The sequence below is a fragment of the Gymnoscopelus braueri genome, assembly GCF_963280865.1.
Source record: "Gymnoscopelus braueri genome assembly, chromosome: 11".
Taxonomy (NCBI): Eukaryota; Metazoa; Chordata; class Actinopteri; order Myctophiformes; family Myctophidae; genus Gymnoscopelus; species Gymnoscopelus braueri.
The window spans coordinates 26823913-26834923 of NC_137613.1; the positions used below are offsets into that span (position 1 = coordinate 26823913).

The 11011-nt window shown below is 40.1% G+C and overlaps 1 protein-coding gene and 1 long non-coding RNA gene across 2 annotated transcripts; both read left to right on the plus strand.

Moving 5' to 3' along the window:
• Positions 1 to 2317: 2317 nt before the first annotated feature.
• Positions 2318 to 6616, plus strand: LOC308094730. The gene is made up of 3 exons (XR_013933984.1): positions 2318 to 2496; positions 3202 to 3352; positions 6546 to 6616. It is a non-coding gene; the product is annotated as an uncharacterized lncRNA (long non-coding RNA).
• A 726-nt stretch (positions 6617 to 7342) lies between these two features.
• On the plus strand, positions 7343 to 10748 carry LOC308095558 (proteoglycan 3-like; the record flags this gene model as incomplete). The annotated part of the gene is made up of 4 exons (XM_080442613.1): positions 7343 to 7583; positions 8117 to 8452; positions 9277 to 9374; positions 10462 to 10748. 4 exons carry the CDS (start codon positions 7343 to 7345, stop codon positions 10594 to 10596), a joined length of 810 nt encoding a protein of 269 aa, XP_080298739.1. The 3' UTR covers positions 10597 to 10748.
• Between the last annotated feature and the right edge of the window lie 263 nt (positions 10749 to 11011).

An 11011-nucleotide genomic window follows, 5' to 3' on the forward strand; every position in this document is an offset into this window, starting at 1 on the left:
CTGTTATTGTAATGTCACCTACCTACAATGTATAAGAGAGTGTCTGTAAAATGGTTAGTTAGAACTGTCCCACACGACGTGAGGCTGTTGGGGGGTGGACAGGGGGCTCCTGGCTCCCTGGCTGCTTCTCTGAATGCTGTTTGTTTGTTGCTGAATAAACCACTGAATGGAACCTGGTAACCTGACGTCTCTCTTCTCCTCCACTTCTTTATTACCACCAACAAGCCTGCTAACCTGCAGTTTAATGCCTCATCATATACGACATTAGTCTTTGTGTATTTAATCCGCCCTGTGTTCAGGGTTCCTTTGTTCGATTATAGATGTTGTCATGGAATGTTCATGCCCTTGTACGTCCTAGTTTGTATATCTTGAGTTTGATAATAAATGTTCTGAGTGTCAATACTGCCTCGTGTTCTGCATTTGGGTCCTACCAATACCTATTCGTGACAATACCACTAAGGTCATCTCTATTGAATTTGAATTAATCAAATGGGTTCAAGCCTGGGTGCACTTGTTTGCATCTGTATTCTACTTTAAAAACGTCCTTAAGTATGTAGTTTGCATTTTTGGTGGTTAGGTTCTGTCTATTTGAAAGCCTGTAACATGAACAAATGTCCAGTTCAAATGAAAGCTCAGTCCTGACTGTGTGAGACAGAGACAAAGGACGAACATAATCTTCTATCAGGTATGTTTGAGAGATTGAAACGGTCAGAGTATACAAATTACTATTTGCTTCTGCATTTTAAATGGCAAGACCACTTTGGTAGAGGTTTGGGCTGTGTAGTTACCATAGCTTGGCATGTTGTAACTCCAAAGGTGGACAAGAAAGAAATCAAAAATAATTGCTCCATTGATTAGAAATTGACGATTCAAAATATGCTCCTTATTGACTTACATTGTACGGTGAAACAGCTAGGCTTTGACTTTTTACAGGGGCCAGTTCTGTTTTGCAGTCACCTGTAAGTGCCCTTTTAGAGTGGAAAGTGCTCTTTTAGAGCAGATTTTTTGAATATATTTTGAGCATATTTTGAATTCTCAATTTCTATTCAATGGAGCAATTATTTTTGATTTCTTGTCCACCTTTGGAGTTATATCATGGCCTCTACCAAAGTGGTCTTGCCCTTTATGTCCCGGAGCCTGTTATTTCATTATTATAATCAATGGCTATGTTTATCGTTCATTGTGGTAAATTATCCTGTAAATGTAACAAAACAAAACAAAACAAAGAAAACAGAACTTAAATGTGGGAATATGGGTAGCACAAATAATCTGGGTAACTTGGGCTTTGTTCAGACTGTAGGCAAATGCAATTTGTTTCTCAAATACGATCTTTAGGACTGACGGACGGTCCACATTTGGGTATTCAGACTTCATCAACCTATCTGCATTGGTTGCTGTGGTACTAAAAACACAATTAAATAGCCACGAGAAATGCTTAAATTATGGGAAAATAGCAGATCTACAAGCTCACAACCGTTTTTCACAGATTTTGTGTATATAAGTCATATAGCGGCTATTTTCGAAGAAGAAAAACTAAAGTTAAATATTTGGAATAGGCCTATATGAAACAACACAAATCTTGTATGGGGTCACTGACACAAAGTCCACGGACAAATACAAATTACGTAGGGGGTCCTTGACATGAAAATGTTTGAGGACCACTGCTTTAAACAACATTGGGAAGCAATAAGCAGACATGGCAACACTGGTCATCACCCGTCCCCCCGTCACGCCATATCACTCTAGTTGCGGTGCAGAACTGGTGCAATGCACCAGACAACCTCAGCGACAGAGGAGTCTGATATATACTGTACAGTACAATGTTCAGATGTTCTAATATACTGTATATCATCGCTGTCGGGTGGAAACCTCATTATGTCCAAAACAGTTACTTTTCAGAAAATAGAACCTGTGTTCCAATGGATCCAATGTAGTTACTGTATTATTTAGTCACAAGGTCTTGTTACCTTTCATTGGTTCAGTATTTATAAAACCCACAGACACACTTAACCATTTTCACTTAAAGGAAAGAGAGCCAAACAATTGCTGATCTACAGTACAAGCTCACAATGCGTTGCGATGTAATGCATTGTGAGTGTTTAGATGGGCTATTTTTGCTACTTTTGTATGACACTGTTGAATGGCGAAATAGGGCATTATCTCACAAAAAAAATAACTTGCTGACAGCAATATAAAACACTGCTCACAATGCATCATGACCGTGGCTATTTTAGCTATTTTCATGTTGTTGTTGTTGTTGTTGTTGTTGTTGTTGTTGTTGTTGTTCTTTTACATGTAGCAATAGGGGCCACGACTATTTGGGGGACCTTGGCATGGAAGAGTTTGCCCTGAGTAATGCTTTACTCTGAACCAACCAACACAGCTGAGTTTGAAGAAACTTGACAGGTTTCAGGTGAACTTCATAAATCTGAATGGAAGTTTATTGGATTCTAACGGGTGTGCTCTCTTTGAGCGGACTCTCTCTCAGTCAAAAAGGTAATGTTTTTCTATTTAGCTCTATAACCAAGTATATGCATCTATTTGAACCCTTCAAATCTGAGCCCCAATAACAGAATCATTTGTGTTCGGCTGTGGGATTGAAAGGGGAATAGATAAATGGTTTGCTGTGTGTGTGTGTGTGTGTGTGTGTGTGTGTGTGTGTGTGTGTGTGTGTGTGTGTGTGTGTGTGTGTGTGTGTGTGTGTGTGTGTGTGTGTGTGTGTGTGTGTGGGTTTGGTATAGCCTAGGGCACGTGCACAAGTTGGTTGTAAGGGGCCTTCAAATGGCCGGCCTCTCCAAAAGGAGGGCTAAACAATTAGCAAGGTATACTGCTCAATATCAGCTATTATAGGAAGCCGCTCAATTTGGAGGAGGAGTTGTTTCCTTTACCCATGATTGTTGTCCGCTGTGTTTGACAAGTATGTCAACATCTTTGTATGTAACAATGCTCTGCCTTATATGCACTTTGTAACTGGCTGTTTTCCCATTATATGCACTGGCAGTGTTTATGTCCTTTGTACATCTTGTACTTCTGTTTATGCAGACATAAATACATATTTGGTGTGTTTGTGTTTGTGTGTGTGTGTGTGTGTGTGTGTGTGTGTGTGTGTGTGTGTGTGTGTGTGTGTGTGTGTGTGTGTGTGTGTGTGTGTGTGTGTGTGTGTGTGTGTGTGTGTGTGTGTGCTGTTTTTCATTTGTCCAGAGTGTGAGCAAACCTTTGTGGACGTTGACTTCCCAGGAGGCGATTTTGAATATTTCTTTTCTGATTTTAAACAATGCCAGAGGAAATGCACTCAGAACCCAACCTGCCAGGGCTATACTTTTTTACGATCTGACTGGACCCTTGACCACAGGTAAGTTCAAGGTTTGATTTGCTGCAATTTATGCACCTTTTAAAGCACAATTTTAAGCAAGTTCTGAAAATCTGATCATTGGAGAACCATAATAGAGCTATTAATCAATCACAACAGTAAGTTGTAAATGTATTCACCTTTTGTAGATTTTGTCATTTCTTAGCTGTTCAAGGCCTAGTCAGACCTGATACATCATGACAAATGGAAATGGTGCATTTACGTGTATATAGTGCCTTTCTTCAAGGTGCTTTACAAGGTGTGTTACATTCACCCATTCACACACGCATGCACATAATGACGGCACATAATGACACTTTGATATGAAGCCAGGAGGAGCCAGGGAACGAACCATTCGATTCCTAAGAGGCTGCTCTACATCTTGAGCTACTCCAAAGACAAACAATAATATACAACAATATGCAAAGAAACTGTAGTAATAGTAGTAGCGGTCATTTCCAGTGATAAGCTTAGACTTTTTACTTTTTACAGGGGCCAGTTACAATTTGCAGCCAATTGTAGGTGCTCCTCTAGAGCGGTTTTGAAGGAGGATAAGGAGTCACACTTTTTTATGCCTGTTGGTAGAGTATTCCACATTCTGGCGGCATAGCAGTAGAACGAATTTGACCCCATTTTATGCCGAAACTGCGTTCAGTGAGATCAGTGCTCCTTCTGGTGTTGTGCCTGTGTGTGTCTTTTATACTATTGAAGTAGTCGGACAGGTACCCCTGTTTTCTCGCGTATCTTGTAGACCAGGCCCATTGCAAATTGCTTTACTCTGTCATCTACCCTGAGCCATCCAACCCTATAGTCCATGAGCCAGAGCCCCAAAATTGAGCAATGATTATCGAAAGAGTGGGCAAAACCATACCTATATTAAATTGTTCATAGGGTCAATACGAGTAAATAAATATATGATAACCTTTCCACAGGAGCAGCTTTTTCATAGTTATCACACATTTTGTTATTTTCCCCATACGTACATGACAGGTGAAAAAATGACAAAATTTAAAAAAGAGTTATCATAATGAAACTTCCTGAGTTGATTACTTGCATGACGACAATGATTTATCGTATTACAAGTTTTCTGAAATTGTATATTTAAATATGCAAATTAGGCATTTAGTCCATGAGCCAGAGCCCCAAAATTGAGCCAGATATTGAATATTCCCTCGTTAAAAACCTTTGACTCCAACATCTTAACAAAATGAAATAAGAATGTTCACTCTGGCTTTGTCCAATGTTCCAATGTTGATTCTGGAAAGTTATACAAATTCGGGCATATTTTCGTAATGCCTAATTTGCATATTTAAATATACAATTTCAGAAAACTTGTAATACGATAAATCATTGTCTTCATGTAAGTAATCAACTCAGGAAGTTTCATTATGATAACTCTTTTTTAAATGTTGTCATTTTTTCACCTGTCATGTACGTATGGGGAAAATAACAAAATGTGTGATAACCATGAAAAAGCTGCTCCTGTGGAGAGGTTATCATATATTTATTTACTCGTATTGACCCTATGAACAATTTAATATAGGTATGGTTTTGCCCACTCTTTCGATAATGAAATCTTGTCTGGCTCATGGACTACTAGCATAAGGAGCAGGGGTTAGGTGAGTTATGGGTGTAAGGCCTAGAAGTAACCTGATCAGTTTGTTTTGAGAGGTTAACAGTTTTGTTTTTAATGCCTTTGAGGTGCTAACGTACCACGAGGTGCATGCATAGTCGAAATGACATTGGATGAGTGCTCCTGCTAGTGTCCTCAATGTGTTCCTACTGACCACCGAGGAGATCCTAAATAGAAAACTTGTTCTTTGGTTTACTTTTCTGATTACTTTTGTTGCCATTTTTTCACTTGAGACGTTGGCCTCTGAGATACAACCCAGGTAGGTCTTTCCTTGAGATAACATTGTCGCCCACTTTGACCGTGAAGTCTTTGGCCTTGCAGAGGTTTATTCTGGACCCAAAAAGAATGGATTCAGTTTTGTAGTGATAGTTTGTTATCAGTGAGCCAGGGGCAGATTCTACCGAGTTCAGAGCTAAGGGCCTCCTCAACCTGCAATCTGTCCTTGCCCGAGACCAGGAGTGCCGAGTCATCCGCGAACAAGAACAGATTGCAGTCACATGCTGATGGCATGTCGTTTACGTACACCAGGAACAGTAAAGGCCCTAGTATGTTTCCTTGAGGAATGCCGCCGCTCACTGGGAAGGGGGAGGACAGGGTTCCGTTCACCTCCACCACCTGTTGTCTTGTACAGTGAAGAGGCTCAGGAGGCTCTTTTAGCCTGTAAACGAACTCAAACAAAGCTGATTCTGACAATATAGAATATCACCAAACCCAGTACTGTTTGTTGTATTAATAAAAATGGGACAGCGAGTGCATTTTCCGGCAGCGGAAGCTGCCGCAGCAGAGCAGCGGGCTGCCGGCGGGCAAGCAGCGGGATACCGGCGGCGGAGTGGCAGGTGCCGGGAGGCAGGGCGGCAGCAGCAGCGGCGGAGGGGCAGTTTCCTATGCCTAAACCTAACCCTAACCCCTAAACCTAACCTCAGTAAAACTATGCCTAAACTATAACCCTAACTCCTAACCTCAGTAAAACTATACCTAAACCTAACCATAACCCCTAACCCAAACCTCAGTAATATTTTATTACAAGGATTAGTAGGCTACAGTCCTACTGATTCCGCACTGCCGCTCCACCCCCGGCAGCTGCCACTCCACCCCCGGCAGTTCCGCGGCAGTTCCGCGGCAGCTTCCGCTGCCGGAAAATGCACTGACTCCTTCTGCAATTTCTAGTCAATGGAGAAATTATTTTAGATTTCTTGCCCACCTTTGGAGTTACCATCTTGGCAAGGTACCTACACAACCCACACCTCTACCAAAGTGGTCTTGCCATTTAAGCATTCATGTATTCACTTTTTTATCATGCAGTTTTCAATATCTATAGCATAATAGTAAGATTTTAAAGTGTTTCTAAAACATGAGGCAAACCTCAGTGGAAAGTTTACCTAGTTCTAAAAGTCATTACTATTTGTGATGTGGTCAGTTAAGCCTAACCACTTTAACCCTGGTGTCCCAATTTTGGGCGTACCATTATTGGCTGAGGTTACATGGTTAATGTATTCACTGAACATTACTATAGGAGTCTAGGAGCATTTGACATTTTGATTTGCCAGCTCTTACTTTCTCCAGGAAAAATTACTGCCACCTGAAGAATTTCCCCTCTGGACGGCCCACTAAAGGTCCACTTGTAGGTGCGACCTCTGGCTACTCTCTGAGAGACTGCAGTTGTGGTAGGAACACAACCGTGCGTTTAATACCTACTGTTTAGCCCTCACCCCATATACTATTATGTTCTGCAGGGTCCTATACTGCATAAATGTGAGTCCTGCACCGTATATGTTCAACGAGAACATCACCCCAATCCTATAGTCTCCTGTGGCCAGACAATCAGAGATCTCTGCCGACTTATGCATCTGGGGAAATCTAAATTCAATTAATGGAAACCAGCGGTAACAAACCTACGCCCACTGCTTTGAAAACCAGGACTGATACCATCCCATTTCAGTCTTTGCATTGATTCTATGATGTAATATTACAATTTCTGAATTGTTTCCTCCCAGGTAGCAAAATTCCTATCTGCAGAAAAGTTAGGATTTTCCCCAAATGCAGGGTTAGCTAAATCATTCTGACATGGCAAAAATGTTAATGGTAATTGTAAATGTAATGGTTAGCTCCACGTCGAAAACAGCCGATGTACAAGCTCACAGCGTATTGCGATGTGACACCTTTGTAAATCTGCTGTTTTTGGCGTTGGACACCGTCGTAAACCGGGCACTACGCTCTGTCTCCTAACAGGACTGTGGGATCTTTGCTCTAACCTCACCATAAAGTACCACTACGTGAACCAGGCGAAGGCATGGACTGAAGCCCAGCATTACTGCAGAGAACACTTCAGGGACTTGGCCACCATTGTAAATGACGATAGGATGGCTGAAGTGATCAGTGTAACAGGAAATAGTCCAAACTTCTGGATCGGGCTTCATGGCAGCTGGGAGTGGTGTCTAGATGACAAGGACTTTTATGGTAATGGAGAGACCGACTTCAGGTATTGGGAAGATGGTGCCCCAGATATTGTTGAAGAGCAGTCTTGTGCCCTGATACATGAAAGCAAGAAGTGGAAAGATGCTTCCTGTACAGAGCCACACAGGGTGATATGCTACAGTAATGGTGAGACACAACCTTTTACAGTAGAGTTGAAAACATACTTTGAAACTGTATGTGAAGTAATGTACAGTATTTAGGCTGCATATACTCTGAATGTTAAGTTATGTTAATATTGTGTTTCACTCTCAATCTGATATAAAGTTATAACCAATTCTCATACTTATTTCATTATCTATTTTTATAGTATTATATACATTTGATCTAAGAGCATCTAAAAGATAGCTTAGACCTTGTTTATTTGGTGGTTTGATAAATCTAATTTACCATGATGCTTTTATAAATTCACAAAGCTACGCAAAAAGCCACATTGTTGAAGGTAATTAATATGATAGTAAAAAATATCACTGGATTATGTTGCACCCAGTGAACATTGCCATTTCTCTAATGTTGAGCTATGAGGCCAGTGGCTTATCACTTGGTGTAATAAATTAATACTACATAATACCACGATTACTTTGCTCTAAACCTACATGCACTGCGAAAATGCACGCTTTAAAATATGTTTGCTTTCTTGCTACTTTGTGTGTGTCCAGCAGATTCTAGCAAATACATAATGGTGGACACCCCAATGACCTGGTTTGATGGCCAGAAATACTGCAGGGAGAATTACACGGACCTGGCCAGCATTAGAAACGAAGAAGAGAACGTCGACGCCTCCAGATTAGCGAGTGGATATGCGTGGATCGGCCTGCACAGGAAATGGACGTGGTCTGACAAGAGCAACTCGCCATTCAGAAAGTGGGGTCAGCTGCAGCCCGGCGGTGACGAGATACCAGGCGATAGGCATGAGAAGAAGCCATGTGCGTCTGTTTTGAATAAAGAATGGAACAATACCGACTGTACCGAGAAGCTTCCTTTTGTTTGTTACGAAGGTGAGTTTTGTTTGAATAGATAAAATAACCCATTAGACCTGAGGCCGATTCCACAAATCATCTCTGTCGGGTGGAAACCTCATATTATGTCCCAAACTGTTACTTTTCGGGATGAAATTTCATAAAAGTAGCGGATCTACACGCTCGAAACGTGGCGCAAAATTGATCTACTACTTTTGATGCTTTTGTGTGATGCTGTAGTATGATCAAGTAGGGCGGGAAAAAAACCCCCACACAAAAGTTTGAATAAGGAGATAAGAGGTTTCTGCCAGACAGCAATGAAATGCCTTCTAAAATCCTAAGAGTTTTCTGAAAAAATTATGTTGCTATAGGCCTATATTTTTGTTTTGTTATGAAGGTGCTTCAATCCGGGAACGCATCTGTGTCACTTTAGATTTGAGCTATAACTATTATTTTATACTTTGGCTATTCAAAAAATAGCAGATATACAAGCTGTAGATCTGCTACTCACTAAAAATCATGAATTTATTTATATTTTTAAAGCGAACATTTGTACCTCAAATCTTTGCTTCTGGAGGTCCCTGGAACACAAATATTTTTACAAATGTTCGCTATAAAAAAAATTATATTCAAAGATTTGCACACATTTTCACGATTTTTTCAAAAATAGCAGATCTACAAGCTCATAGCGCTGTTTAATAGCCAAAGACATCTAAAATGACAAAGATTCTTTCCCGGATTGAATGGGTTAATTCACCATTTCAAATAATGCATATAAGCAAGTGCTTGCATGCATTATAATAATGTATAATTTTAATAATGGTTCATATTAACAGAATGACACCACTGCTATATCCATTCAGTTGGAGATGTTGTGATGCGGATGGTGAAGATCGAGCTGAGTCCAGCTGGATCTGTGGACCTGAATGATCCTGCCGCCCGGAAGGACATCATGGAGCAAGTGAGTGATGTCATGACTCTGTGCCAGGGGTCTCCAACAGTGGGTCCGGGACCCCTATAGTGGGTCCTCAGAGTTACTACAGGGGGGCCGCCAAATGTTTGTGTGATAGGAACTTTTTTTTTTTTTACATTAACCACTTGAACCGTAGGCATACCATTCTTAGGAGAACTTTAGCCGAAAATAGCAGATCTACAAGTTCACAACGCTCTACAAGCTTGTAGATCGGCCATTTTTGGCAAAGAGGTTTATGTAGAGGGAAAAAAATTGAAAACCAAGTACAGAGCCAAGACCCAATTTAGGGTTTAAGTGGTTAAATGTCTGAAATTAACAAAAACCATTCATTCACACAACACTGATAGTCAATAAAGCTATAGAGATCCCAATACACACTGTAAAATCCTCAGCGTTAATTTAACTCAGGGAGTGTACAAATGGAACCAAATGGATTTGGTTCCATTTTGTCCCATCAACGTAACAAACAAGCAAGAGTAACAACGGTAACAACTAGCAACAGTAACGTTACAGCTCAGTCTACTAACAGTGTGGTCTCACACCACAATAAACCATTTGTTTAAAAAGGAAAAAAAGCACATAAAAGATACATTTATAACATAAATAAAACACCTGACACCTTCGAATGTAAGCGAGGAGAAGGCTGGCTTCTCTTTTCACAGTATCTGCCATACTAAGCAGATCTTCTGAAGCCATTTTACACTCTCAAGAGTTCAATTGTTGTTAAACATCTGCATTACTTAATTAAATAATTGTTATTTTGATCAACGTTTGGCCGTTTGCCTGTTATCTCTCTCAAATGGTACCACCTCAATACAGCATGAAATTGTGGACAAAATCACATAATGGACCTTGATATGAAAACGGTTGAAAACCACTGAGCTACAGTATGGCCTCCCTCATGGCTCAGGGTACATGTTAGCAATGCAGGCCGCCTATATATATAGAGTATCTTAAATACGCTCATACATGCATCATGTAAACAAACGTACACGAAACGTAGTGTACAAACGTTAGCTAAATGAACCCACGTTATCTAAATGCATACAATAATTTATACAAATATTTCTTTCAGATCAAGAGGAGAATGGCAGAACAAGGACATCATGTAGACTTAAAAATTAGATGGAAGATCCAGCCAGATGGACAGATCTTCCACAAGAAAATAAAGGATGTTACTCCAAATGTCTGTGAAGATGACTCAGAATAGTTGAGAGAAGAGTCGCAATTATATGCTAAGTTCAAACTATAGACACGAGACATATATAATTGAATTAGCTCTATATTTAATGAAATATTAAGTTAAATAGATCTTGATTCATAATGTATCTATTATCACTGATCTGTTAGTGACCATAGGTTCTGTACATAATGAGTAGAGCCCTAATGAAGTGGCATTGATATCACAATTAGAAGTTCCTTGAACTAGTGCAAGACAAACAAGAGTTTCTGACACTGTTTTCAAGATTGAAAGTCAGGCATTTCATTTAATTTAAAAACATCAAAGCTGAGATCTAATATTTTGAAGAACAACTTTAAATGTATGGTGTGTACACTTTTCTTCTTATGTGGAGAGTGTCCTTTATGCCTAACATTTAGTTTATACAACATCTGAGATCATAAAG